Here is a 24,600-nt window from a genome sequence, read left to right as displayed (position 1 = left end):
ACTACAATAGAACTGGCTTTGAATAACAAAGCCTTCGACAATGCCATAATCAATATATCAAACCTCAGCCTCGCCACGGTTGTCCGGCTATACGCAAGCAAAACTGGTGCCCAGAGTCCCCAATACTAAAGGGTCCAAAATGTTTGCAACCATATACATGAACTTGTAAAAGATGTGACGTGTAGGTACGTTAAGCCCTAAAAACTCATTTTTAAGGCAGTCTAAAGTTCAAGTATAGCCCTGCAGAAAGAAAACCCTACTGATGCCCTCGTCTTAGTTTGTAGTTTAAACTGCAAATGATCAAACACCGCCCATGCGCATAATAAATTAGGATCATACATTACCGCGGCTTTAACCACAGTAAGACAACTTTATTACTAGTATATATATACTATGAACAGTCATTTGCAGGACTAAGCAAGATTAAAAACTGTAGTAGCCACCTTCCGAGGATATCGGCTGTCTTGCTATACTTTCCCGGGTACAAACAGCTGTACAAGCATCCTTCATTGCAGAAAGAGAGATTTGCTTATTGCAAATGTTAGCAAATGCTCGCATGTATTTCATACCATATTGAGTTAATGATCCACAGTGTGCCTCAAACAATTGAACCTGCATAGTTCATAACTTTTACGCTACGAAGTACCTTGCCAAAGAAATTTGAAATAATTAAGATACAAAAGTAGGTTGGAATTCTTTACCATCGACTTGAGGCAATTCCAGTCATCCACTAACGGTAAGCCTGGATCTCTTCTGGAGTTAAGAACAGAGTTCGACTGTCCAGGTTCAAACAAAATCTTTCCTATCATGTTGATGCTATCCGCCAAGTGTGCCCTCTGTGCCATAGTTTTGCTAATCTGCTTGAAAATTTCTGCCTTCTTCACTGAATTTTCTGGGGATTGTTTGTACTGAGAATTGAAAGATAAAGTTAAAAGTGTATCATAAATCTATTTAAAAAGCAGATGAAATAGGCAGATTTTAGCCGGTCATCATTTATGTTGTCAAACATGTTGGACCTGGCAAACTGAAAGCAGCTAAAACACATACCATATGCCACAAGAACAGAAGATCTGCATCTCTCTGATCAACTGTACCCATTTTTCCATAGACCTGAACTCCGTTGGCAGGATAATTTTTAGTGGCGGGATCGAAACCTTGATAAAGGTAGACCTTTTCTTCCTTTATATCTTTGGTCCCATACTCCATCACATGAGATCCAGCAGTGTAGGTGTTCGAATTGGATGTCCGGTCCTTCACCTGGAGAAATATTATATTCTCAGGTACAGAAAAGCAGGAAACAAACGAAAACTGAGAATAGGCTATTAGATCTTCGGATGCACACCTTCTCATACTGCTGTTCTATTGTCTCTTTCTTCAAATTATGCGTCTCACTGCAGTTGAAAGTTGCAGAGTAAATAATTAGCCACAAAAAAATTAAAGAGTAACAATTCAAAGGTGATTTCACTTAAAGTAATTAACAATATAACAATATGTGCAGGTGTAGACAATGGAATAATAATGAATAAGAGTTTTTATTAACTTTTAATTAGCAAAAAAAAGTTTTTATTAACAGTTATGCTAATTATTGACATCAACCAAGCTTTCCTAACTTGCATATAACAAAGTCATCCATCTGTACATGATCCAACCAGTAAAAACCTATCAAGCCTTTCTAAATGTCTACAACGAAGTCGCCCATCCATCCGTTCAACCACCTACATCATCTATCCATTTATCCATCTAAGTCATCTCCATCATCGTCATATCCATCCAATCATCTCCAGCACTATATGTCGCCTTCATCCATCTCCAATCATCCATCAAGCTGTATATTTATTTAGCTGTATGAATTGTTTTTTAGATCAGGTTTCTAATTTTAACAGAAGGTTTAGAAATTTTGTCAGACATGTGAGACCGTATAATAGATGAACCTTTTCAGAATTCAACTCCTACAATTTGTAAGCGTATATAATTAAAAGTTAGCTATTATGTGTACCTATCCTCCATCCAAGAAATACTATACAAATCTCCTAAGCAAGTCATGAATTCTGGAGGTGGGGACGGCTCCATCCCAGGACAATATGTTCCCCAGCTATTCTCATCTGCACCTGAAGCTGTTTGAACATATATGTTCAGGTTCTTTGGCATTAATCCTTCAAATATGCTTCCACTTTCACATGCTTCTACATAAAGAACCTACACAAACAAAATCAAAATGACTATAATTTCCTCAAAAATGTTTGTCTAGTGTTGTCATGTGTAGTGCAAGAATTAGTAAAATGGCCTACGAAATTGATGTACCGTCTCTTTGTATGTGCCAGCCTGGTGCTTCTTTTTCAACACATCGATGAAATCATTAGCAAAAACATAAACCATATCCGGCATCCCTACAAACAGAATCAATAGACAACTTCAAAAGAGAACATAATCCAATCATTAAGAATCTCATTCATAAACAATCAAACAATACTTACCGAGTACTCCAGGCCCTCCATGGTCTGAGTAATATATAAAGATTCTATCATTAGGTCCGCTATTCACAACCTTACCGCTTCCACCTTTAACCGATTTTTTGTCACCAAGAATAACTGCATACAGGTTCTCTGCTGTCACTTGCTCCCCTGTATAATCCTGTGTGTTTCACAATATCAGTTTCTTACAAATTCCACCAATCCAAGTAAGACCCAACTAGTGGATCAAATCGACGCTCTAGAAATTCAATAAGTTGTCTACCTAAAGATATCGGCACAATTGTACCTAGTGCAATATTCTTATAATCTACTAGCTACTATTTCCCTATATTGCTTACTTACATCAGAACAAAAAATTGCTACGATACAACATTATGACTGAATCAATTTATACGACATTATAACTGAATCAGTTTCAGTACATCAATGATGTGTGTGCGCGCGAATTTGCGTAAATAAAATACATGGGACATGATTAAGTACCTTTGGAACACCAGCATACACATCCTCGCCATGAGGACTGTTGATAATAACACCTGGTCTTGGATTCAATTCATTATCAGCAATGTCATCAAACATAAACACAATTATGTTCTCCTCCTCAAGCCCTCCTCTTTTCAATATTTGATATGCATGACATACATCAGCCTGTATAATTAATTAATTGCATTAACTTCAAATCATTATTAACCAATACAAAACAAAATAAAATACTTAAATAAACTCCAAACCCAAAAAAAAAAATCAATTTTAAGTAATCATAATCTCAAGTCACTTGCGAGTTCTAAATTAACAACACCATAACAGCTTCCCATATACCCTTATGGCGAAACCAGGATTTAAAATGAATGAATTTAAAAAATGACGGAAACAGGATTTAAAATGACACAGAACCGAAAGCCTTTATTTTTCAAATTAGCTCGGGGTAAAATTCATAATAATGAAATTTTGACAATCTTTTGAAAAAATGACAAAAATAGCCGATTTTTAAAAAAAATTAACAAAAATAGTCATTCTGAAAAAAGTGACCAATTTTGGACGATTGAATACTCCACTGTCAGTTGGGTATCCCAATTTGTATAAGATACTCCACTGGTAGTTGAGTATTTCATATATGGGATATCCACTGCCAGTTGGGTATCTTGTATAAAGTGGATACAAGATACCCAACTCAGTTGGGTATTCGATCGACTAAAGTTGGTCAACTTTTCAGAAATTAATTATTTTTGTCAATTTTGTGTAAAAATAGGCTAAATTTGTCGTTCACCCCAATTTTTTACTATAACAGCTTCCCAAACACACATATAATTGATATTATTCGGGGCGGAACAAGGATTTAAAATGACGGAACAGAATTAACTAATAATAATGAAAAAATATTGACATGTACAACATACCTGATGCCTATAATTTCCATATCCATTTGAACCGGCAACAAGAACGGCCCAGTTAGTTCCATTCCTGAGCTCCTCATCATCATCACCAATCTCCACAGGAGACTTTAGAAACGAATCAAACCGGTTCAGTGACCCGGTTCGCCTAACCCTAAAAGCATAACTATAAGGCAATATCAGAACCATCACCACCAGTAAATTAAACCCAGCCATCAGTAAATTAAACCGGTTCATCAGAAAAAAACCAGACTTCGTTGGAGATATTGAGTGGAAGCTGCTTGAAGATAAACATAAACAGAAACACAAACACGAGTACATATGTATTGTTGTTGTTATGTGTTGCCATGCAGAAGAAGAGGTTGACACCTGTTTCAGGTGGGACCGGAGTGAATATACATGCAACATGTGTTTGTGTATTTGTTTTGGAGTATGACTTTGTGGATTGCTCATGCCATAATGCCATTTCTTTTCTTATTTTAACAATTTAAGTAGTTTCATAAGTTTTGAGCAAAGATGAACTTAATTTTTGGACTCTTTTTGCCCGGTTTTCGCCTTTTCTTTAGTTAGGAGGAAGTTATAGTGACTTGTCTTTCCCTAAAATTTGTTAAATTGTTTTTGTTTAAATAATAATCTAAGTATCTGTTCTAATAAATGTTGAATAGAACGAGAATTGAAATTAGAATTCAAATCATAAGAAATTAAACTTTACGCATCAAAACAAACTAAACCAAATCAAACTTATGCAGGATAAACCTTATAGAGCATGCCCCTATTCTGAAAAGTAAATAGAAAATCTCCGACTTAGTGCACGACAATTCTCCTCGGTTGTTTCTTTTTACTCCCTATGTCCCTTTGAGGTGTCACATTTGATTTTTGAAGTTTGTTAATATTTATTAAATTGATAAAATGAATATATATATATATATATATCATTGGAAATAACATTTAATTTATTTTAATATGTAATTTTCAGTTTTTTTTTCAAATAATATAAAAGTAAAATTTTCATCTTTCGTAAAAAATTATTCAATTTGACCAATAAAATAAAAAGAAAATGTGATAACTAAAAAGGAACAGAGGGAGTAATACTTTTCTCCTATTTTATTTATATGTGTTTTATTTTTACGCATATTTTGAAAACATTTTAGTTTTGTTCTAAAATTCTTTTTATAAACAAAATTATGTTAAAGATGTTTAAATTCAAGAAAATCTAAAATAACATTTTTAACCATAAATTTACTTCCTTTACAAGCTATAAAAAAAAAGATAAAACGTACACACCACTATATTTTAAGACATGCAAAACAGCATATATCTTCTTGAAAAACAGAAAATAAATTAGGGAAAGAGAAACTTGTATGCATACTTTTTTGCATCACTTATGTTTTGTCTGCACCATTATAGCAACCAGCATGCGATAACTTGTGGTAATTCAAGAGTATGAAAATATTTAGCTAGATTGTTGGGGTGTCTAGATGAATAGATGGTGCCGTATTGCTTCTATATATATGTTACTCCCTCCGTCCCTAAAAATATTTCTTCTTTGTGTTGGACACGTTTCCCAATACGCACTTTTGATCGTTAATATCTTTAAATTCGTTTTAGTATTAAATATAAAAATTTCACTGTATTAAAGTACTGATAAATACGAATCCAACGAGATCACTCATGACTATGTTTGATATTATAGATTAGACGTAAATTAGTAGTCAGTCGCTTACTGTGAACAGTACCGAAAGTCAAAAGAGGAAACGTATATTATATATGTTATGTTCTAATAAATACTGTGCATGATAATAAATTTTGTGGCCGAGTAAGAATGAAATTCAGAATTCGGGACAATAAGAGATAAGTCTAAGATAATAAGAGATAAGTTTTTGACCACGGACTTATATATGAAAATATTATTTATCGAGATTTTTCAGTTTATCGCATATTATGTTCGAATATACTACGTATGTACGGTTGTCCCTCTTTATTAACATGTCATTGCCACGTGTCCGCGGGTGGTGACCCGTGACATGTCGAAAGGACCCGACACGTGTCATGTCTCAGCATGGCGGTATTTATAGTCAAATAACATAAAATTTGATCAAAAAATAAAAATATCGATCAGGGTTAATTTGACTGTTTTGAATCGATCGTTATTTCTTAAAAATAATTGATTTTGACCTTATAACGACTGATTTGACGGTCAGTAAAAATCTTATTTTTTCTAGTATCTGCAAACAACATTTCTCAAAATTGTAAAACTCATCTTAATTACTCATGTTTAAGATGTTTAAGTCGTAAAGAGTTGATTTTATCAAAGAGTTTTCAGTCTCGAAAACTCACTCTTGGTTTTCTTAACTTGATTTCTTTCATTATTTTTCGAGTATTGTCCAGTTACGAGGAATCGCATATATTCCTAATCAAATTTCGACAAACTAAATATTACAAAGAATCAAATTGAACTCCAAATAATTTTTGTGTCAGAGGAGCAGGAAACCTGTGACCATGTAAATCGCAAATTAAAGTAGTGGTCAAATAATTACTGTTTACTGTACAGAAAATATATAAAAAAATTAGACTTATGGTTTGAACTCAAGAAGATTGGGTTTGGAGTTAAGTTGGATAAAAAAACCTCCGATTTAAAGTGAATAAAGGGCTAACAAAAGGAGTGACCAACAAATTGTTGGTCCAGCCCATTTAAATGAGGTGAGCTACTGAGCTTCACTTTTCTACCCACCAGTCCTTCACCATGTAAGTGCATGATGTATTGATGTGCGTCAAAAGCACGGGCTTGAAAATCTGGCCAATCCGATCGGGTCAAAACCTTGTCAAGTTTGGACCGTTCCCAGTCGTGTTTAGGACTTTGACGGATCCTATATTTTTAGGTAAAGTCAGCTTGGCTTCGACCCGATCAAAAAGCCCGGATTTTGGTTAGATCCGGTCTCTGACCCGACCTGCTTAAAAACCGAGTTGAAATGTTATTATTCTAATGTATTTTTCAAAATATTTATGTATTTATATTTACTATAAATGTAAATAAAACTTTAAAAATACACGCTCGCGTACGTGTGTGTATATATATATGTATTTTTTAATTTATTTAGTTACATATTTGTGACTAATAATAGTATTTATAAATTTTATTGTACAATTAATGAAAGAAAATATAGTAAGTACCGTAAATATTTGAATAACGTTTCTAAAAAATATTATTATATAAACATGTTCATTTTTTTGAGTAACTTAAATGTTCTCAATGACTAGTGTTTTTATAAAATATTTTATACAAACTAATATATTTTTGCAATGATCTAGTTACTAACATATACTCCCTCAGTCTCACTAGATTGTTTACGTTACTTTTCGCCACGCTTTTCAATACTCGTTTAAAATATACTTCCATGATATTTTTTTTTACAAAAATCTGAAAAAAATATTCATGTTTAAACTTTTATTCAAACAAAAAAATTTAAAAAATATATTATGAAGCTATACTTTATTGAAGTCTCGAAATATGTGCAAACAGTGTACGTAAACAATTCACCGGACGGAGGGAGTATAATTTTCAAAATCTCTAATAAAACTCGATCTGATTTAACTTAGAAAAAAGCCCGACCCAAAAAAAGCTCGGTTACCCCGACTCGAGGGCCTAAAGAGACTCTAATATTTCTCGGAAAGTCCGGCCTGACCCGACCAAAGTCAAAACCCGAAAAGTCCAATCCGATTAAAATTCAATCTTTTTAAGGCTCGGTCAAATCTGACCCGGAGAGCTTTTTGTGTATTTATGCATCACCTAAAATGATTCACCTTGTATTTTCTTTTATTTGCCCAACAAAATATAGGGCTGCATATGGGTTGAGCAAACCGACCAAACCGATCCAACTTAACCCTTTTTTAACTCAAAAAACCCAACTCAACGCAAACCAAATAATAGATGGGTTATTATTTGGTCAATCCGACATAAATGGGTTGGGTACGGGTTATAAAAAATTTTATCCTAAAACAACCCAAACCGATTCATTAATATATCACCTGTAATTTTATATATTTTTTAAGTTTGACATGTATTTACACATTTTCTCGTATGTTTTTAATGTAACTACTACAATATCTTAAATGATTTGTGTATGATCTTTTTTTTCTCACTTACATTATCTTATAAAGATTCCTTATTAATATGATATAATTTTATTTATTCAATTTGTGATTGCATATTCATATTTGTTTACAGATGTATGTTTATTTTTTTGGGGTATACATATGATTTATGATATGATACACATAACTAAAATTATAATATTAATCAAATTTTAATACTAGTACTACCATTCTAAGATATATATGTTTTGTTTTTATTTAAATTTTCAAAATATGCGATAATATATAGTATTGAATTTTTTTAATAAGATGATTCAACCCATCCAAACCGATCCAACCCGACCCAATGACAGTTAGTGTTGGGTTACGAACTTATATTTTACTGGTTGGTTTAAAAAAAAATCAAATCGATTTAATTGGGTCGGATTGTAAAATCACCCTCCAACCCGACCTATGTACAGTACAACCCTACCTAATAATGCATTTCAACTAGGGTGTAACCGTGCCAAACCAAGTTAAACCTTATCAAACTCGGTTCAAACTCGATTAAAAAATTTGGATTCGAGCTCGATCGACTCTTTGAATTTAATCTCGAAATTTGGCTCGTACAAAAGTTAATTAAGCTTAAATCGATTTTATCAAATATTGAAAAAAACTCGAAACATATCGGTTATGCTCGAATTCGATTCGATAAAATATATAAATAGAATAATGAATATTTTTATTAAAATATATTTTAAATAAAAAATTAAAAATAATAAAAGCATGATAAGGCTCACAAATCTTACAAAATTGAACTCAGCTCGATAAAAAATTCGATTAGTTCATATTCGAGTTCGGCTCAATTATAACCGCAAGGAATTTTAATATTTACGAGTTCGAATAATTCACAGGCAATTCGACTCATTTAGGCCTTTACTTCCAAGATTGTACTTTCAACTACTTGACATGATTTAATTTAATTTACCCATTTCCGTCATTTACTCATTTTGACTAACAACTTGCTATTTGATTTTCAATTTCTTCGACATGAGGTGGGTTCCTTAGATTTGGTTTTGTGTTCGTTGAATTTGGTGATGATGACAACTTTTAGGAAAAAAAAAAGTATTGCGTCCATCCCAAAATATTTTTCTTATTTTGACTTTTGTACTGTTCATATTAAGTGATTAATTATTAATTTACCTATAATCTATAAAGAGTGATTTTGTTGGATTCATATTTATGAGTATTTTAATATAATAAAATTTTTATATTTAATATTAACATGAAGTTAAAGATATTAATAATTTAAAATATGTATTGAAAAACGTGTTTAACACAAACCGAAAATATTTTTAGAGACGGAGGGACTAATTTATTTATCGCCAAAATCCCGCTAATTGTGCCGCACATCTTCTCGGGTGCGCTTTACTGTAAAGTTAAACTCTAGTCTCTTCTTTTTCTTCTAGTGGAGGGATTCTACTGAGACGTGAAAATCATTTTCAAATCCGATTTTATTTTAACGTTTTTAAGAATGTAAAGAACAATAATTTCGATATTTTACGTTTCATTACATTATATAAACTGTATTATAAGTTAAAATATTAAAAATTTGATAATCGTGTCATTCTTGACTTGTGACAATCCGGGTCAAATCCTGAGCCTTTTTCGAAAACCGGGTTAAGTCCCGATTACGAGTCCGAAATAAACTGAAGCATATTGTTCCGAGTACAGCCAACTTGGATTACGACAAGCCCACCACAGACCCCAAAAAAATCATGGTTTGTTGGTACACATAGTAGTAGTACTTCACCTTATAAACTAAACAGAAGCCTCAAATCTATTCGACGTGGGACTTGGGTTACAAACTCCCCCACTTAAACTCATGACGTCCTCGTCAAGCAGAACAGACAGCCCATAAGTCCAGATCTTTGTCTCTCTAGCTTTTGTGAGATAATACCGGCTGACTTCGTGTTCCCACCTCCAGACCTCTTACCATTGTGGGATAATACCACCAGCCTTCGTGTTCCCACCTCCGACAACTTGACGCATCAAACTTTCGAGAGTCGGCTCTGATAACATATGTGACAACCCATGTCAAATCCCGAACCGTTTTCGAAAACCGGGTCAAGTCCTGATTACGAGTCTGAAATAAACCGAAGCATACTGTTCTGAGTGCAGACAATTTGGATTACGACAATCCTACCACAGACCCCCAAAAGATCATGATTTGTTGGTGCACATAGTAGTAGTACTTCACCTTATAAACTAAACAGAAGTCCAAAATCTCCTCGCTCGGTGTGGGATTGGGGTGTTACATGACTAGCCTCTTTGTTGTTCATATATAATAATATAACTTGTACAACATCACATATTTAACATTGCAAAACATTTTGTAAAGTTTAGCCAAGTGTTGGGTACACTAGAACCTCGATAAATAAATATTTAATAAACGAATATTTTTTTAAAATATATAATTTTTTCGATTCCAATATTATAGACCTAATATATTTTTAAACTCGATAAATGAATAATCTCGTTAAACGAATAAATTTTTTTGGTTTTGAATGTATCTATTTATCAAGATTTAACTGCATATTTTTCATATCAAATTTATGTAAAAAATATAATTTTTCTTGTAAGGTAATTTGAGGGCCTAGTAACCAACTTGCCTTGTTCTTTACAAATATAAACTAAAAAAATTGCTTTAGGTAGGCATCTTTTTTTGGCACTGTCGGCAAAAAATGTACTAGCTGGAGTTAATAATTCCATCTACTCACTTCTAATTTGTAATTCAAGATTAGACTTATATTTGACTTCTGGATTCAAGATTTTCATAATCAGATTTTTTTTCAATTATATAACAAATGGATAACATTTAATGTTGAGTGAGTTATGAGGAAACTTGTCTAAAAAAATTCAAAATCTGTCCCTCAAAACAAAATTTTTGGTCTTTTTAACAAGTTTCGAACCTTCGACTTCCCAGAAACAAGAGTTCCCAGAAACAAGAGGGTTAAGGCCGGATAAATGATCATAGTTAAGAACACAAAGAAGTTACTAAACAGCACTTAATTATACATAATCTGAACTATACTGTACATACACACTATCAAAGCAAAGACTTCAGAAGAGAGTCTAAACCATCTTAGTGGCTTAAACCACTTACAAAACTCAACTTAAGCACACACAAACAAACTTAAAAACTGACTAAAAAAGAAACACTAGGGCATATCTGCAGCTGCAGCTTGATGTGTTTCAGCAAACCTATTAACAAGTGCAAGTGCATTACTAGTAACTTGTGCAACTGTAACAATCCTTTTCTTAACAACAGCCTTCACATTTCCTTCCATAAAATGCCCTGAGAAACCATCACTGCAAGTGTTCTCATTAGTAAGTGCAGCACTTACCCATGTCTGCACATTACTCATGTGCCACATGAAATCTTGACCCCCGTGAATCGAATTCATGTGATTAAGCTCCTCTAATGATCTCGAAAGCTGATCAACCGTGTCGCCCAAGTTATCGATACAATCTTGCACAGCTCTGAGCTCTCTGGTTCTTATTCTTGACACTTTTGTCAGTTTTGATACAAACATTGTAGTGAATCTTGCCTTTGCTAGGCTTACTGATAGCGCGGCTTTCGCGAGCTGGCGTTCGTTTTGTTGGATTTTGGAAGCGTAAATTGAGAGAGATTGGTAACATAAGACAGGGTACAGAGTTGCTCTGCATGAGATTCTAATGAAGTTTGTAGCACCATTGTATGAGTCTGTTGTCACAAGAGTAGACTCTGCAATGTTGTAGCTCATAGAATAAAATGACAGGACAACTAGGAATAAGTAGAAAAGACTAGGATTTGCCATTGTAGAGAAATGAAGTGAAGAACTTGGGAGAACAAAATGAGATACTGAAGATTTATATAGAGAAGGCCTAATATTATATATCAACAATTCTATCACATCAGGAGAGCAATAGTAAGAAACCGTAAAGATTGCAGCATATCTTATCGTACTTATATCGCTTGTTATGTGAAAAATTATAATACAGCAACTGTGACCTAAGTTGAATTTAAAAATTGCAAAAAAGAGTAGGAGTTATCTGTTTGTCTTGTTGAATGATTAAAATTCAAAGATACTCACATGCATTCATTTACTTTTGCTTTTACTTTTCCCTGCTTTCTTTTATTCCTGACATGATTATATAATTCTTTTCTACAGCAATCAAAGTTTTTTGTTAGGAAACTATTTTTCAAACTTTTGCACACTCCCATAAGTTGATAACTCACTATTCTAGTATATCTGTTCATAAGGATCTGAGCCAGTAGCTGTGAGTCTGTGGCTAGTGTGGCACTGAATTAGTGAGCCAGCCATGTAAAGTGTTAATTACATTTTAGTCAAAGTTTAAATTAATTGGGATTAATCTGACTCAAAATTCGGCTAAACTGAAAATTTTAGTAAATTTTTATTACATAATCATGACTTTTACTTTAAAATTATTTAGAAATTTACTTCCTAGCTAACCTTCAAAATTTAGCTACTCCAATTCATTTTATTCCTGCTATTTTGTGATCCTAATTCCAGCACGACACAAACCTGAAACCTCTACTAAGTTACTCCCTCCGTTTTTTTCATTTCTTTACATTTTTTCCTTTTTGAGATGTTCCATTCATTTCTTTACATTTCAAAACTTACCAAAAATAGTCAATGGGTCCCACAATTTTCCCACTTTTCCTCCCTTTTCACACTAATTTTACCCCCACTATCTCCCTTTTATACATTAAAAATTAATGGGTCCTGCCACTTCACACACTTTTCTTTCTCTTTTTCACTACTTTATACATATTTCTTAAATTTCGTGTCCAATTCTTTTGATAAGAAATCAAAAGGACGGAGGGAGTATGTTAATTGTGTAAATCTATGATCAAGCAAATGAACTAAAATATTAGTACTAAACCAGCTTCCTGAATATAGGAAACTGCAGGGTGGAAGACAGGTTGAGTGATTTGACTTGTATGCTTAGATGAATTGATTAGCATAATCTTAGACTCTCTCTGCATTGTTTACCATAATTAAACAAACCCCACGTGATAATACTAGAATCAGTTCATCAATTTGGACCATCAGAGTTGATATTAATGTTTACAGTGTTGAGGATCTTTGTGTATATCAAGTGTCAACTTATATCTTGGCTTGTTTACAGTGTTGATATTTGAATTTCGATAACACAACCCACAAATAAGTGTCTATTTGTTATCCGTTAGGTTATTGGTTTAATAACGCATTAAAATATCCTCTCTGTTAATAGTCTCATGAGGGACAAAGGATATTGTTCAGTTGCTCACCCTGTGATCTTATCAAAACCCTACCAATTTGTTATCTAGTGCACTAGGGCTTAGCTGAGCTCACAAGTGTAATATATTGTCTGTTTAGTGCTGGATCAGGTAGATGAGAAAATGTATGTAGCAGGTAAATAATTTCTTTATTTCTTTAACTAAAACCAATGATTTAGTATAAACTTATCAATATGGACCATTGTAAGATGTACTGATGAATGTAATATAAAGATATCCTGGCCAGTAGACAATTTCCAGGAGACCATGCAGAGGGAGTGTGGGCAGCAGGTCCTACTTGGGGCCAATGTATCAACCAAACATATCCTCCAAATTTGATGGTAAAAATGTTCGATTTTCTTGTAGTGTATACCGTGACGGATCCTAGTAAGGGGGGTCCAAATTTTTTTCACGATTTAATATATTCTATTATATTAAGCAAAATTTGATAATGTTGTTTTAAACGGTACAAGTAATAGGTAAAAAAATCAAGTGGGTTCAAATGACTCCACCTGACTCGGATGGATCCGTCCCTGCAAATATGTATAGAGTGTTAAGAACTTAAAATCAAGGTGCTAATTATATTATCACCTTGGAAGCAAGCATGTTGGTACGGGGCTGTGGGTGCGTAGTACAATTTACAATGATTCGACAAACATTAATATGTAAACTTCATCAATAAAGATAAATATTTATTTGATGTTATGTATCTTAAAATCTATGAACAAAAATAAAGTTTCTATACAAATGTATAACTTAAACATCTAAAACACAGCAATTTGAAGTTAAGTTACTTTACTAATTAATACTCCCTCCGTCTCTAAAAACGTTAACTATTTATGTTGGACACGTTTGTCAATGCATACTTTTAATTGTTAATATCTTTAATTTTATATCAGTATTAAACACAACAATTTTAAGTTAAGTTACTGTACTAGCTAACATTAATGCTTTGCTCTGGATTACTTCATTGCTAAATACGAAATTTGAGTACACTTTGTGATCCCAAATTATTTAATTTGGGATTGTACAAATAACTCGTATCGAACTGAGGGATTTACGCCAAGACACGGGGATAAGTTGGGTGACCAGTAGGGTGTACAGACAAACCGCTCAACCGCATCCAACCGCTCAATCGCTTGCAACCGAACCGCATTTTGCGGATAATCGCAAAACGCGGGTTGGTTGTGGATTTAAATTTTAAAAACGGCTCATTCGCGGTTTGGATGCGGTTTTAAATTCTTCAAAATCGCAACCGCAACTCGCAACATATATTTATAACAAAATATTTTTTCAAAAATATAGTTGATATCATATAAATTAATAAGTATACACATTTATTAACTAATTTTAGGTTAACGTTAAGACTCCGTTCATAATATTCACAATCATTATAAGATATATCACAAACGGAGCATTAGTTTGTATTTTTATTTTTAAATGTAAATTTATCACGTAACTTAAACTTGAATTTATTAATATTCCGAATTTATTTTTTTATAAATTATTAATTATTTTAAAATAAGTAGTTGAACCGCAAACCGATCCGCAATAATCGCAAATTCGCAATTGCAATTGACGCAATTCGACCCATAAATGGGCTTTCGAGTGAGAAAGAGGAGTGTTAAATTTATGATCCTATTGGGATATTTCTCTAACATTTTAAGATTTTAGATGAGCTGGTTACTCAACACATATAAATTTATAAGGGTCTGGAGTATATGATACTTAAGTGGTGCTCCAATGTAAGTTCTCACATTTGAAAAAAGGTTTCAAGTTCGAAGTCAAAATATGTGAGCGCAGAAAGTACAGTTCACTCTGCATTTTTTAGTTAAAAATGTTGGGAAACTGAATACTTCTGAGAACTTGAATAATTTCGGAGCCTTTGTATGTCGGGGAGTATTTCGGGCACCTAGAGGCATGTCTTGTCCGCATATAGCCAAGGGCACTGAAACTTATGTTCTAGTTATTTCAATGCTACATCAACAGGTCTTTACATGATTATTACTGTATTATTAGCAACTACAAGAGTTTGGTCCATATTTGGATTAAAAGTTGGTCCAAGTGTTTGGTCTAAATTTTAGTCAAAATGTTAAAATATTTACTTTTTATATTTTAAGTTTTTTTAATTTTAAATATTTTATTTTTATATGATATAAGATATAATCTTATATGATTTCATTTGTCGGACTAAACTGATAATTTAGTTCACATTATATTTCATTTATGTTCTGTTTCAAATCAAGTTTTCTGTGTTGTAATATTTATTTTAATGTTTGAATGTGTTAAATAATTAATAATAATATCTCAAAGTTAGTTAATTACATTTATATATACCCAAAATCAAAATTTTATGTAATAAACTAAAACAAATATACTAAAAACGATTATTTTAATCGGTCCAAATTTGGAGTGACACTATTTATTGGTCCAAATTTGGACCGAAATTTAGGCCACTGTTGAATGAATTTAGACCGAATCCAAATTCGAACCTTTAGGCCACTCCTCGAGCTGCTCTGACATTCTTTACATGAATGACAGTTTTTGTTTTGTTATGCAGTAGTCTTCACATGAAACAACTGAACTATCATATAAATTTAACTCCTACATATATAATGCTTGTTTTCTGCACTCTGTCCCCCTTGGGCCTTAAGAATCTCTCTTCTGTGTAACTACAATTCATATATCTAGGCCCTAGCATCTATTTGGGCTTCTCATGTTTTGGGCCGAGCCAGGTAAAAAACCTTATTGGTACTGCCCCAGGCCCTTTATAGTGTTGCTTTATTGAAGAGTGGACAAGTTAGTATTGACATTTGACATCATCTATGGGTTTTTCTACCTCACTCTTACATGTGCTGAAGTTTGTTTAGATAACTTAAAATCATTGAGTTAGTAAAGCAATTTTCCATTTTATTTATATGAAATTTATGCGAGATTTCTTGAGTTTGTTCACATAAATCCTCACAAATACGGTACAAATTATAAAATTGGAAAAATCGAACATGTGTCTTATCATATATATACATGATCTCAGTTTTCATCATCAAGTCTTCATCAGCTATAATCTCATCGTTAGATTCATTTCATTTTTAAAAGAAAAATGTTATTTTCAGAGTAAACTTTTTATTTTCAGAATTGAAAAAGCATGAAAAGACGAAATTATCGTTCACTTCATTTTTTTTCTTTCGTTGTTATTGTGTATGCATGGGGCAGGTTTGTCTTTTCATGCTTTGTTTATTCCGAAAAATAAAAACCGGCTCCGAAAATAACACTACCCTTTTAAAATTAAATTACATCATCATACTAAAATTTCTTTCATTGGTGAATTTGATTCTAACAGTTTTGACTCATTTACGACGCGTAAGTTGCAAGACAGTCTCACTCTCACCATGTCACAGCTCACAAGACACTGATAGTGAGACTGCATCAATCACATATACAAACCAAAAGCTATCCCTCAAGTTTGAACACACATTTTTAGACTGATATTCAAGATCAAATCATTCAGATTCCAGTGTAACAAGTCATATATGAAAGCTGCAAGCAACACTGAAATGGTGCATAAGTTCAAACACACATTTCACACAGATATACAAACACAAACCTAATTAATGGAGGCAAGCGATTTAGGTTTTGTCATAACTTCAGTTTGGTGCCATGTCACTTTCAACCACTCCTTACATCTTAAGTAATAAGTAACCATTGAACCATTCTCCAATTTATTAATTTTCATCTTCCCCTCTGTATCAATTGAATGTGCCCTTTGACCTAAAGAAATTAATTTAGACAATTTAATTTGTTCCAGATAACCATTTATGCTAACAGGATAGATTCAAACTAGCCCGGATGACGTCACCCCAAATCTTGATATAATCATAAAATTAATATTAAAATGTATTGGAAAAAAATTATAAATTAATTTATTTAATACTAAAATTTAGTTATTTTGAAATTTCGTTACTCAAAAATATATAAATTATATGAATATATTATTAAAATTCATGATATTTACAATAATTATAAATTTAGCTACGTGAATTTAAGCATGATATTTTGTTCCGATTATTTTGATTTTTTTTTACCGTACATAACTCGCAGCCGCTACCAAACCACGTGAATCAAGGTAAAACGCATTTAAGCAACAGATTCTGACTCATAAATTCTCCTCCCGTGGGATTCAAACTTGTGACCAAGAGGATATTTATCCCCTTTTTAACCAACTGAACCGGCCCTTGCAGACTGAAATCTTATTTTTAAAAGATAGAAGGAATGTTTGTTTTGGTATTAAAAAATGTTTCAAAATATGTGAATTATTATACTATACACAAAACTTAAAAAATTAAAGTTAGATTTACAATCATGGCAAATCATTATTTTTTATAATTAAAGTAGTAATGCATCAATTAAATTAATTTGAGCAATGAGAACAATCATTGCAAAATTACATATGCCATGCACATGTTTCACTCTCTTGTTTGTTGCAATTTCTGGGTGAAACATATGTATATTTAAAACAAAAGGATAATAATATAGTTGAAAATTTGGTTAATTATCTGACAATACTTTTTGACTTTAACGTTGACTGCAATGCCAGCACATACACACATTCACGGGTGCACTTCAACAAAACAGAAGCTGAACCTGTATGCATAGTTTATCTTTCAATATGTGAATAGGATGTTAGGATGTTACTCCCTCTGTGCACGGTCAATTGTTTATATTTGGTTTGGCTTAAGAAATATATTTAAATTAATAAAAAAGAGAAAGGAAAGTGAGTGAAGTAGTGAGATCCATTAATTTTTAATTTTTAATGTATAAAAATGAGATAGTAGAATAAAAGTAGTAAGAAAAGGAAAAAAATGGAAAAGTGGTGGGACCCATTTACTATTTTTGGTAAATTTTGAAATGTAAAGAATTGGATGGGACATCCAAAAAGAAAATTATAAAGAAATGGTTGGGACAGATGAAGTATTATTTATTATTTATTGTTTTTGGACTACAATTTTTCTAAAACATATTAAAATGTGTATTTCAAATATTTTCATATTGTCCCATATTTATATGCTGGATTCTCGTTCAACCAATCGAAATTTGTTAAAAAAATAATTAATTTTAAAATATATTATAAACATAATTATATATTTCAAAATCAGAACTAATCGATTGAATTATTTATTTATTACGATTTATCAGTTAATTTTTAAAAAAATGAATAATTTATACTCCGACCGTTCCGGTAGGTTATTAAAATTTGAAATGGAGAGTTCGACACGGATTTTAAGACTCTTATCTAGTATAATTTCATAACTTATTTTTTTAAAAAAAAATAAATATAATTTTAATGTTTAAACTTTTATCCATAAAAAAATTAAAAATAAGTTATGAAATAAAACTAAAAAAGAGATTTAAAATTCGTGCCAAATTTTATATTTCAATTGTTAAAAACGTAGCGGGACAGAGTGAGAAAATAATTTGTTGGTCATTTAACAATGGGAAAGCAAAGTTAGTCAAAGATATTTAGCAAAAAAAAAAAAAAAAAAAAGTTAGTCAAAGAAAAAAAATCTTTGGAACATCAACTATCAAGTCCATTTTTTTTTTTTGCTAAGTCTATCAAGTCCATTTATAAATACTCGTATAGTACTATTTACATATATAAACTCAGAGTTCGGTTTCAGATAACCTTTCTTGTGTTCATGCTTTCTATCACTTAAAATATCAACAAAAACACACACATCTTTATACATCAACAATCTACAATGACTTGTTTTGGTAATACAAACATGGCATCTCTAGCGGCGGTGTTAGCGGTGGTTATGACAGTGATTCTGTCTGCAGAAGGACAAGATATTCCCTCATGTGCATCGGGACTTGTGCCATGCGCCGATTATCTTAATGCAACAACTAAACCACCTGCTTCATGTTGTGATCCCATCAAAGAAGCTGTTACTAAACAGCTTCCTTGTTTATGTAATCTTTATAACACTCCTGGGTTGTTGAAATCTTTTGGTATTAATGTTACTCAAGCTATTCGTCTTCCTACTCTTTGTGGTGTTCCTGGTGATCTTTGTCAAGGAGGTTCGGCTCTCTCTCTCTCTCTCTCTCTCTCTCTCTCTCTCTCCCCCCCTCTCTCTCTCCATCCCTCTCTCTCCCCCTCCCTCCTTCTCTCTCCCCCTCTCCCTCCCTCTCTCTCTCTCCCCCTCTCCCTCCCCCTCCCTCTCTCTCTCTCCCCTCTCCCTCTCCCTCCCCCTTCCCCTCCCTCTCTCTCCCTCTCTCTCCCTCTCTCTCTCTCTCTATCTCTCTCTCTCTCTATCTCTCTCTCTCTCTATCTCTCTCTCTATTTACATTTGTTTGATTGATACTTCTAGATATGATGTTGCTTTAATTTAAAGATATTTACATAGTATCTATATGTGGACTGTGGTACTCGTAAGAGGATCTGGGGACGGTAAGATGTACGCATGCTAGTAGGATCTGGGTAGGGTGAGATGTATGCGTGCTTAATTATGTATATAGTATACCCTTTTAGTAGAAAAACTATACTGAAGAAATGTTTATGTTATTTTGAATAAAAGTGTATCACTATATAATTTAAGGATTTAGAGCTATTAACTTAGAGTTTCTTATGGTATCTTGTAAAATTACTATAAATAAGTTTCTATAAGTGAGGGGTTGTTAATTGTGGTGGGTGGGATGATTTTTAATTATGGTGATGGGATAAATAAAAATTCAATCTTTTATGTAGTGTTTGGTGGTGTAGAATCTGAGATGTGGATGCTGTAAGAGGACGAAAGAGTGTGATATAGGAATACACCAACTACCAACTTATCGGTTTTGTGTTTGACCTTCAAGTACACGAAACATGAATCAACACCACGAACGAATTGCCAAGTCTACTACCAAGGGTGCATGTAAATGGAAGTGTTGGATCGATATAAATCCGGAATGAAAATTATGCTTAGATTGCATAAATAAGCTTGCTAATTCATCTTATACCCAAATTAATCCACAATTACTACCCAAATATAGTTCACATCTTAGCCTCTCTGTTTTTGCCGTTGTAATAGTTTTTAGATTTGACGCTTAGAAGGTCAAATAGGTTGGACGGATTCTTTTTTGTTAATGTCTTGTAAGATTTGCTGGATTCTGGCGATATCCGTCGATTTGATTTACACCGCAATGTTGATCCTTTGCATTTGAGCCTTTCATCTAAAAACTAACAATTATAGATGTAACACCTCAGTTGCAATTTCTCTCTTTTTCTTTTTCCCCAATCGGTATTTAACCTCAGGAACAGAGCTTCCGCTTCTCTAAGTTGAAGCAGGAAAAATGTTCTGTTTTGGTTATTCTAGAAAAAGGGGATTTTTTTTTTTGCTGTGGGAATAAAACATGGAAATTGTGGCCTCCTCGAAGAATTGATGACTGTCTTTTCTAAAAAAAAGTTGAATGTAAGAAAGAGGAGAAGGAATTTTTGCTTCCTTACTATCTTTGCCGCAATTTTTTACATTTCCTGGACCGCAGCAGAGATAATGGGGAAGTAGGTGAACATGTGAAAAGCTCAAAATGCATATAAAACTTTTAATTAACTACTTAACTCCGTATACTTAATTGTTTTTTTTACTTTCTTCAGAATGCTATTAATAATTGTTTTCCTGGTAAGTAAAATCTGCAGTAGTCTTTCCCGTTCTGCTATATAGTATATACTATAAATGAGAAATGCACCCTATAATCTGCAGTTATGAAAGTGTTATTAAGAGTTCGATTACTGTGTGCCTGCATTTAGAAGTTTCGATGGCTTCAATATGTTGGATCTCATTATTTTATAATGATCAGTTACCTTAATTAATTTATTTTCTGCACTTGATTTTTTTTCAGGTGGGAAGAGCAACTCTTCTTCCATTGTGCCAGCAACAGGTAATGTGTGATATTTGTAACCGTTCAATTCTGCGGATTTACTTGATAATGTCATCTTAAATTACGTGGTTAGTGATCTTTACAGCCAAATGATTTATATAACTAATACAGTTGGCTATTTTGTAAAATTTTAAAGTCATGTCATGCTGATAACTGAAATATCGCTCACACTTTAAGTTCCTTTGGTATCCATCTTATAAAAGTTACCTTATGTTTGAGTCTTGTGCTTCTTTTTGCTATATAAATATTTAACTGATTATATATTAGAGAAGGAAGTTAATGCCTTAACATAGCCATCTGCAAAAAAGAAGTTTTGTTTTCTATTGCCTTGGTGTTGATCGAAATAGGAAGACAGTAAAAAAACCAAAGTAACTTTTTGCTAATTAAACAACTCACAACCCCTTGTTTTCGAACCCTCAATATCCCGTGTGAAGGGAGGGAGGGAGGGAGGGAGAGAGCAAGAGAGAGAGGGAGAGAGGGAGGGAAAGAGAGAGGGAGGGAGGGAGATACCGCTCAACCATGAGACCTTGAGTACGAGGACTTCTTTTTGCAAAGCTCGGTATATCAGCGAAAACTATTTATTATTACTATGCTGTGTGTATAAAACATGCATTGAAGTGCATGGAAGAGGATTATCATATCCGCTCATAAATAACTCTTGAAAAATGATCTAAAAATTATTTAACCGGGATTTCTTTTGCAGCTTCACAAATTATTGACTTTATATTTTTAAATTACTAAATTTTTTAGTTGTGACACTACAAATATCTGAGCATTAATCAAGTGTTCAGGATTGTGACTTTTGTATTGCTTATACCCTGATGTAGCTCTACTTAACCGCCGGTGCGGTTTGACCAAATTCTCAAACCGCAACCGCACCGCGTAAATCTTAAACCAACTTTTGTTACTCTTTTGACAGAGCGAACGTGCTTTGCCCCAACTTTGTGTAGATTACAGCTAATTTTGGACAATTAGGTTATCTGTTTATTCTAACCAAATCATGATTACAGGAACTCCCAAGGCCAATGATAGCTCGCCTAAGAGCAGCACACCGACACTCAAGAGCGACGCAGGAAGGTTAGCATCTACTGGGATATTCAGCTGCGTATTGATTTGGGCTTCGCTGATCCTTTATTAGAGATATTCTTCCTATAAGCAGTTCGCCGTAGTTGATTGAGGCATTTCAGTATTCAGATTGGAGCTAGCTTGCATATTTGAAGTCTTAAGCATTTCTCGTTCCCAGTCTTTTCATTACAGAGTATTAAAATTTGATTCAGCAGTCTAATTCAGTCGAATACTAGCCATCTCCTTATCTTATTCAATATTGCAATGTAATGTTTCATTATAAATCTGCGTCTTTGTTGTTATTTAATACTAGCTTAAATCTCGTGGTATGCACGGTTTTGCTAGTACCAACCAAAATTTTATAGACCTTCTCATTGTGACTTTGGTCTCGTTTACGGCAGTTTTTTGCTGAAAAACTGTTAGATATGTGTTTCATAAATTTTAAAAGCTGTTGTCTGAAAAAACACATGTGCTTTTGGTCTAAAAGATGTTATTAGCAAGAAGTAGCTATTACTATCACCATTAAACCTTCTCAAAAATATTATTTTTATATATTATATCTCAAAATATGTATAAATTAAAAAAAATTATCAAACAATAATCTAATTTCCCTGACAACACTTTTTTCACCCGCACTTTTTTTCACTTTTTTTCACAACACAACGGTTTTCAACAGCACTCTCAAATGAAGCCTAAAGCTGGCTCTACTTGTCCTGACGTGAATAAGTGTTCGTTCGTACTTGACTCGTGTTGCTCGTATTCATTCAAAAAGCTGGCTTATAACGATGTGAGGTGATATTTTCTTATATGAAAAATTAAAATAATGATAAGTATATCGTCGTAATTAGTATTTGTTAGTTATTTTAGGATATTTGTGCAATTAATTTTTAGGGTGATGTTTAAAAATACCCATTTTTAGAGTCCAATGGCTGAAAATACCCATTTTCAGAACAAATGGCTGAAAATACCGTTTTGGATACGAATTTTGTAATTGGTTAAGTGTAATACGCATTTGAGAATCGGGTATATAAGAAAATTACTAAAAATACGCATTTGTAGTTTGGGTATTAACATTGAAATACGCATTTGTCAAATGCGTATCTTAAAAAAATAAAAAAAATAAATTGGATACTGATTTGACAAATGTGTATCTAGTAAAAAACACGATACCCAAATGGCAAATGCGTATCCCAAACGATATTTTCAGCCATCCGCTTTCAGAACGGGTATTTTCAACCATTTACCCCCAAAAATTATTATTTTTAACATTTTTTCTAAGTTTTACATGATCGGTTGAGTTGAGTTTGATTCTAAATTAAAGGTAATAAAACAAGCTTGAAACTAAACATAAAATAACGTGGCTCTTCTGTAGTCGACTTAATTTTAGATATTAAAATTGATTGCAAAAATATTTAACAATTCAAAATTACTTTAATCGGATACTAGGAAATCAAATTCATCATAGAAAGGCAGATTTGTAAAGTAGCGGCAATATCAGACATGATTCAAACACGACTTGATTTATAACCCGATTTATCAGAGAAAACCCGAAAATGAACCGAACATGGCATGTACAATCCGAAAATAACCCGAAATGATTTGTTATCAAGAATTCATTCATCTTCACTAAAAACATGTTTTCATTTAATTTTAAGTAATTTTAACTTAACCCAAAATTAACCTATTTACTGACACGAAAACCCGAAATTGCCCTCCCTCAATTTTGTTCAAACAAACCGTACGAAACTTTGCATAAAAAAAGTAAATGTAGGTAAGCAACACAAACACAAATCTCAAGGTACATAATTGAAGGTGATGAAAATAGTGAGTATGTGATACATTTACACATCTTTAATTTGTATGCTTGCAAAGATCTCCCAACATCTTCATTGGATCTTCTTGCTCTACTTTTTTTTGTTACCCTCTACTATTTTTTTTTAAAGACAGAGTTGATAAGAGATTGACAAATTACAAAAGGTGAGAATTCAATTGATGGTAAATCAAGAAATTGAAAATTATTAGAAATGGGAAAAATATCAAGTTGATCACTCGTTTCGTCCGAATATATCAAGTATATCATTACTTTCCAGTTTGACTCAATGAAATCATTAATTTGAAAATTTGTATTAAATAAATCATCCGCCAGTGACTAAATTGATACAAAATTTTAACCTTTTAATAATTAAATTGATATAAATTTATAAATTAGTAACCAAAATGAGTCAAACCGGAAAGTAATGACTTATTTGATACATTTGAATGAAATGAGTGATCAATTTAATATTTTTCCCAAATTCTAACTATACGGTAAAAGTACTTAGAAGTATGTGTACAAAAATCAAATGTCATATAATAAAAAACGGAG

At 32.7% G+C, this 24,600-nt stretch overlaps 3 protein-coding genes across 3 annotated transcripts; 1 reads left to right on the top strand and 2 right to left on the bottom strand.

Annotated features, from left to right (window-relative positions):
* Positions 1–297: 297 nt before the first annotated feature.
* LOC141698422 (legumain) lies at positions 298–4,153 on the bottom strand. The gene is made up of 9 exons (XM_074503112.1): positions 3,869–4,153; positions 2,955–3,119; positions 2,475–2,631; positions 2,302–2,387; positions 1,997–2,196; positions 1,343–1,391; positions 1,048–1,257; positions 702–908; positions 298–612 (listed from the first exon to the last, which is right to left on the bottom strand). The coding sequence occupies exons 1-9, from the start codon at positions 4,097–4,099 to the stop codon at positions 424–426; spliced, it is 1,494 nt and encodes a 497-aa protein (XP_074359213.1). The 5' UTR covers positions 4,100–4,153; the 3' UTR covers positions 298–423.
* A 6,840-nt stretch (positions 4,154–10,993) lies between these two features.
* On the bottom strand, positions 10,994–11,952 carry LOC141695092 (pectinesterase inhibitor 9-like). Its single transcript, XM_074499344.1, has one exon. It carries the CDS (start codon positions 11,791–11,793, stop codon positions 11,155–11,157), a length of 639 nt encoding a protein of 212 aa, XP_074355445.1. The 5' UTR covers positions 11,794–11,952; the 3' UTR covers positions 10,994–11,154.
* Positions 11,953–18,897: 6,945 nt separating this feature from the next.
* On the top strand, positions 18,898–22,519 carry LOC141697576 (non-specific lipid transfer protein GPI-anchored 7-like). Its single transcript, XM_074502012.1, has 3 exons — positions 18,898–19,334; positions 21,132–21,170; positions 22,181–22,519. Exons 1-3 carry the CDS (start codon positions 19,016–19,018, stop codon positions 22,306–22,308), a joined length of 486 nt encoding a protein of 161 aa, XP_074358113.1. The 5' UTR covers positions 18,898–19,015; the 3' UTR covers positions 22,309–22,519.
* The last annotated feature ends 2,081 nt before the right edge of the window (positions 22,520–24,600 follow it).

The sequence above is a fragment of the Apium graveolens genome, chromosome 11 (assembly GCF_009905375.1).
Source record: "Apium graveolens cultivar Ventura chromosome 11, ASM990537v1, whole genome shotgun sequence".
In the NCBI taxonomy this organism is placed as follows: Eukaryota; Viridiplantae; Streptophyta; class Magnoliopsida; order Apiales; family Apiaceae; genus Apium; species Apium graveolens.
Note: the sequence above shows the minus strand (reverse complement) of the source record. Positions and strands in the feature narration are given on the sequence as shown.